Source organism: Cebus imitator, unplaced genomic scaffold, assembly GCF_001604975.1.
Source record: "Cebus imitator isolate Cc_AM_T3 unplaced genomic scaffold, Cebus_imitator-1.0 Scaffold665, whole genome shotgun sequence".
Classification (NCBI taxonomy): Eukaryota; Metazoa; Chordata; class Mammalia; order Primates; family Cebidae; genus Cebus; species Cebus imitator.
In genome coordinates, this window is record NW_016107980.1 from 162,388 (window position 1) to 169,007 (window position 6,620).

At 33.0% G+C, this 6,620-nt stretch overlaps 1 protein-coding gene across 15 annotated transcripts in view; it reads right to left on the bottom strand.

Moving 5' to 3' along the window:
* Window positions 1-6,620, bottom strand: part of RBM26 (RNA binding motif protein 26) — a 94,701-nt gene that overhangs the window by 37,961 nt on the left and 50,120 nt on the right. For 8 of the 15 annotated variants that reach the window (XM_017518252.2, XM_017518251.2, XM_017518249.2 and 5 more), the window contains exons 12-14: window positions 5,874-6,038; window positions 5,060-5,191; window positions 3,792-3,863 (exon numbers count right to left, since the gene is read on the bottom strand). In XM_017518252.2, coding sequence (XP_017373741.1) covers window positions 3,792-3,863; window positions 5,060-5,191; window positions 5,874-6,038 — 369 coding nt within the window. The remainder of the gene's footprint in view (window positions 1-3,791; window positions 3,864-5,059; window positions 5,192-5,873; window positions 6,039-6,620) is intronic. The other 7 variants (XM_017518256.2, XM_037734810.1, XM_017518253.2 and 4 more) reach the window with 3 other exon arrangements.

The window sequence follows — 6,620 nt, forward strand, 5'->3', positions numbered from 1 at the left end:
AAAATATATTTTCAACTTATAATAAACACATCAAATTGAAAAATCATTAGACAAATAACTAAGTTGAAGGCTGTATTTATCATGTACAACATTGTTTGAAATATATAGACTGTAAAATTGCTAAGTCAAGCTAATTAATATTTGTACTAACTCACTTTTTTGTGTTGTGAGAACCCTTAATATTTACTTCCTTGGCAAATCTCAAGTATGCAACATATTGTTATTAACTATAGTCACCATGTTGTACTATAGATCTCTTTATTTCTCCTACCTAACTGAAGTTTTATATCTTTTGACCAACATTTCCCAATCCCCAGCCCTTAGCCTCTGGTAACCACCATTCTACTCTCTGCTTCTATGAGTTCAACTTTTTAAGATCCCACATATAAGTGGAATAGAGAAAGGGATTAAAAGAAACAAAGATTAAAAATCTTACGAGAAACATGTAACAAACATCAAAGTAAAAAATATGTACAGTTAGTCATGAGTTTTTGCTACACAAATAGCTTAGTCACTAGAAAATTCAGCACAGCTAATACATTAACATACATTAATATCATATTTTCTTGTAAAAAAAGAATCCAGGTAATAATCCTGACAGAGGTCAATGCATTAAAAATTAAAACAAGTAAAAGTTAAGAAAACTATAAAAAATCCCTCTAAAATAACAAAATTACGTGACAATTCCTAATCTCAAAAATCAAAGGAAACACAGTAAGATGTGTTTAGCATCTACACAATGGCAGCTGCTAAATCAACAGCTGAAGTTTCTCTATGACATGCAATATTCTTTCAATTATATCACACAATTTTCCTTTTAAAAGTTCCATGGTATATATGTTAATATATCATGCAAAGAAACCAAGATATATTTTTACATTGCAAAAAGAATGAGTAAAGAATATCCTGTATCATAAATTTGATATCTAAAGCTGATATGATAAAGATTAAATATTCCATTGGTTATTCAGTTCGCCTTCTTAGAATTTAGTAGGAATTTAGCAAGATAATTTGAACAGTCTTAAGTCTGTTTTTAAAAACTAATAAGGAGAGTATACACAGATGTCACCTTTTATTCTTCATGAATCCTTTTAGTAAGCAGAGGTACTCAAACATAATTTTATTATCAAATCTATTCAAATAATAACTACTTAATTAATATCTATTGAAGTAACTTAAAATTTACCATCTGGAATTACGTTTTAACTTTCCTCTCTTCTAGCCCTCTCATGAAAATGGGGTCTCAGAAGAAAGAATAATCACTAAAGGTTTCACTAAGTGTTGCAGATAGGGAAGATATAAAATGTTACATTTGTGTATTTATTCAACAATGACATAGAATATTGCGTAGATACAAGCTTTCGGTTTTCTTCAGCCTTCATTTATTTTAAAAACAGAATCTTTCAAATAATATTTGATGATGGGGAACATTCTTCTATTCTAAGACTTCTTTGAATCATTGCCCTGTAAGTATTTTGGACCAAAACCCCCTAAGGATTAGGGAAACAGAAACAATAAAAATAAGCAAAAATAAAATGCTTCTCAGACACTCACTGAAGATGACTAAAAGTCACATACTATTGTTTTCCTTAAGAGATTCTTTACGATATTTATCAAGAATATTTTTCCCCATAAATAGCTTGCTACCATAAATGATTTTTTCCCATAAAAATTCAGTTAGTGGTTTCTTACATTAGCATAATATATATGTAATATACATGTATATTAGGTTATGCATTAGTAAAGTTATACTATCTACTACAAATTTGTACTCACAATACATTGAAAAAATTTTATAAAAGCTATGAGTATACGCCTGATTTTCAAAAGTCCAAATCATGACATTACAAAGACTCTAAATATAGCTGAATATTTTAGATGTCTCCAGAATTGCTCAGTAGTACACTAAGCATAGCTGAACTTAGTGTTAAATTTTATTTTACTTTTAATGGACAGAACTGTACATATTTAAAGGGTACAGTGTGATGTTTTGATACATATATACATTATATAATGATCAAATCAGGATAATTGGCATATCTATCACCTGAAACACTTCCAGTATTTCTTTCATTCTGAAATACTTATTTTCAAGGAGGATAAACCTAATCAAAGTAAGTATTTGACACTGCTAAATTTAGTAGCACAGACTAAGTAACACAGAAATTCCAAGGAGGGGGGGGAAAAATAGAAAAATGTGGAAGTTTCACGGGAGATGTTAAAGAGTCTTTCACTCTTTAAAGAATGACTAGAATTTAGTTAGGGAGGGGGAAACGCACTCCAGAAAAATCACCATCAAAAAATAAAATAACAAAAGTCAGGAAAGGCCAAAGGACAATGAGCAAAAAAGCACTCCCTTGGGTAGAAAGTAAAGCCTAGAGCAGAAGTAATAGAATCAGAATTATTGAGTTATTGATGAGCTGTGAAAGTAATTTAGCTGAGAAACTCAAAGTTTCTATAATGAATTAACACCAAAATAAGTTTGAGTGTAGGATGGTCACAGTGTAAACTAGAGGGGGAAAATTCCAGGATGCCAGTTAAGACACTGCACCCAGAGACTAGGGAACTGAAGGTGGCAGAAAAAGACGTGGTCTACAAAAACAAGTAAATGACTGTAAGGCTTTTAGATCACACAGCTTAGAAAATGGTGGCATCCTTTCTGAGCTAAGGGCTAGGTTAATTTATATGGGAAACAATGAATTAATTTTAGGCATATTATGCCTAAAATAATGCTGAGATGCCCAAGAGGAAAGTCTGATACACAAACTCAGATTCAAATGTCTAAAACTGCCAAAGTTTAATACTGTAAATAAAGAAAATAATATACTGAAGAACATAAGACAGCAAGTCACCTATCTCACTGGATGCATTGTTTATCTCTGAAATCGATTTCCAATCTTCAGACTGCAAAGAGCCATGGACTAGAAACAGTAGGCCCAAATTCTAGTTCTGGCTCAGTAACTCACGGTATATAGATGAAACCATAACACTGTTTGGGCCTTGACTTTAAGACAAGGATATAGAACTAAGAAAGATTATTTAATTATCACATTCTGTGATTTCATATGCTTCCAATAAGATTAAAGACAGAGTATTTACTCACACCTAAACAGAAAAAAAATTACATCTACACAGAACTATAAGATATATCCATAAATGGTCTTGATTCAATCAATATTTGCCCCCCTTCATTTTTAAAAAAGAACTGACTAAAAGTATTGTTATGCCACATCCATAACTGTTTAGTAGTATGTTAAAAACTTAAATTTACATCATTCTTTTCAGTTTACAAAAATATTTTTAAACAAATGATTTCATTTAATCCTCCAAAAACCCTATGAGCAAGACAAATATTACCATCACCATTTTACCGATGAGTAAAAAGATTCAGAAAAGTTCAGAACACTGTCCAACGTCATGCAGTTAGTAAGTGAAGAGCCAGGGCTCAAACTCAGGTAAAATTCCTAATCATGGCCCTTTCTATTAGGCTGCCAGAGTTGTCAAATCAAAATGCACAGTATCTCTAAGGAAAACAAAGTAAATAGAAAGAATAAAACAAAGAAAAGGAATGGAGTACATGGAAATATAGTGGGAGGCAAGTATTAAAATGCTGATGCAAAAGTAAAAAAAGAAAAAGATTTTTCTTTTTCAGCAAATGGAAAGCCAAAAGGTAGGAAAAGATACAGATACTATTAAGAAGCAAGAGTTTAGAACTATGAAAAAAATTAAAAATTAAGATGCCACCTGAAAACATTTATGAAGCCAAGACAAACACATCATGCTATTCTTACCTTTTCAGTTGCTGAAACAGATGGCTTTGATACAAAACCCAACCTGTCCTTCACAGATAACTTAGTTACATTCTAAAAAAATTAAAATGGACATATTCAGTGTTTCCCCAAACATACAAAAGTCTGTTGGGATCTTGAACATTCTGATTCTACTAATATACACAGAGTCTATGAGTATACCAATACTAACCATGAAAATTTGGTCCTTCTTAAAAGAAAGAGACAGAAAGAAAGTACGTGGGAAAACAAAAATAAACAGTATGTAATATTACTCAATCATGAAAAATGATGTAAACTAAGAGGTCTGAGCAAGGTGGTTGCCAAAGTCCCTGCCACTGACATAGAATAAATTAGTAGAACATCTCAAGTTTTAGAGATTAAAATATATGCCCACTTACTGAGCTTAAAAATAGTGCCAACTTCTTCTAAAGTATGTTTATTTTATATCCAAATATACTGTATTTAGTGATAATTTGGCATGTCAGGAGTAGAAATTTTTAAAATAACTAATAATTTATCAATTGACATTCTGCATGTCCTTGCAGAAATTCAACATCTTACTCCTTAGGAATTATTTAAGAAGACTACATTAATAAGGTGGCATCCATTAGCTAAGCAGGATACTACATCCTAACTATTTTACATAGCAAATGCTGAAACATCGGGAGACAAAGGAAAGCTAAGTTTCAGAGACTGAGAGTGTAGAAAAAAGAAACTGCCACTCAAGTGTGGAAGGAAGTGGGAAGGTGATATATGGAGAAAAGAATCCCAGAGTCAGGAATAAGTGATGCCAAGTTCTGAGAGAGTGGTCTAAATACTTAAAACAGTATAATATCAAGCATGCTTAACTTGATGGTTTAAGCCTTCCCTTCCCATAAGCTTTTAGTTCAGTCTACTACACAATTATCTCCAGAACAGAATTCTAATTACATAAAAAGATGATGAAAAAAATAAGATTTAATGTACTCAACTGCACCCTCCATGCTGAAACGTATCTCCTCCACAAAGTGAGAAATAAATCTTTCTCATAAATATTAACTGGAGAGAAAAATTTAAGATTCAAATACTACAGGAAAAGTAGAGACTGAGAAAATGTTATGGTAATGGTAAAAATTTTTTTAAAACTTATAGGTGGGGTTCAAGTATGTAAAGACTGTCATATTCCTATGTAAAATATATACAATTAACTGTAATTCAAATCACCAAGAGAAACTAAATTACTGAAAACTTATTATGTGACAAGCACAATCATAAGACCTTCGCTTTACCTGAGGAAGGTCTGAAGTGGCACTCTGGGCTTCTGCAGGTTCAATAGTACTTGAAGGTACTGGACCCAGTCGCTCTTTGACTGACTGCTTCACAACAGGCAAAATAGGCTGCTGGACTAAAGGCTGCATTACCTCAGAACAAGAAAAAAATGTTAAACAAGTTGATTCGTTCAAGAGGATGGAAAGTAACCTGTGTTATTTTGTCACTAAATCGCCCATGCAGAGAAAGTTTTTAAAATGCAGCTTATAGTCAAAATCTAACTAACTGCCTTCCAATTTCATTCGCACATACATAAAAATGTTTTCTTCGCATAAAGTAACTCATTTGCTGGGAAAAATTGAAGTCCACCTTTCACTATCTTCTGTTTTAGCAATCAAAACCCAAATTGCTATAACACACCTCTATAAATGCTCTAACATGACATACTGGTTGATTCACTGTTGGGTGTTGGGACAGAAAGCAAGGAGAAAGAGGGAAGGGAAATGAAGAGAGAATTTCCAAGATGAACCTATACTCTAAATTTTTGGAATATATATAGCTATCATTTACTGAGTACCTCCTATATTCCAGGGACTATTCTATATGCTTTATACACATCATGCTGTCATTCTCTCAACTAGCAATGGCCATCACAATTAAAGGAGAGAACAGGTCAGATAGGCTGAGTAACTTTTTCAAGTCTATACAGGTAACAGAAGCTAAAGAATCAAGATCTGAACTCAAGCCTACCTGATTCCAATGCCTCTACTTGTAAACACTCTGCTAAGAGCTTTCTAAGAAACGCACTTACTTTCACACAAATTTATCTCTTACCTTTGGAGCAGTAGTTTGTAACTGCTGAGTGCTTCCTTCTCTGTGCCAATAAACCTTAATAAAGCGATTGTTTAATACTGCTTCCGTACTTGATATTGCTTTCTTTGCTTCTTCATATGTTGCAAATTGGATAAGGGCACCTTCAGGATCACCATTATAAGCAACCTAAGATTTAAAATATTAAGAACAGTGAATTTCCAAAGGAATCTGTTGCTTCATAGAGTAAAATTCCTCAAGAAGTGAAATACTGGTCCTTTCAAGTAGGAGCCTATATTTATACTTCCTTGTATCTAGAGTAGTAGACCATAGTCTACTTTTACTCCAGAAGAAATAGTAACCAAGAATTGTTCACAGCATAAAAGGAGTTCCTCTATATAACAGGAAAGAAAGCTGACTGCATAAATGTTATATATAGGCATTCAAAGTGTTTCTCTTTTTATCCCCAATTTTAATAGTGACTATGAGAAACAATCTCTATTGTCAATAAATGACATGAATCCAGAGAGTCTGGAGAAGGCAGTAAACTACTCTGCAAGGGTTTATCTCTATCTAACAAGAAATTACAGAAAAATCCATTTGAACAATTGCCCAAATTTGTAATTCTCACAAGAAAATTTAAGAACGAAAAAAGAGCCGGGCGCGGTGGCTCAAGCCTGTAATCCCAGCACTTTGGGAGGCCGAGGCGGGTGGATCACAAGGTCAAGAGATCAAGACCATCCTGGTCAACATGGTGAAACCCCGTCTCTA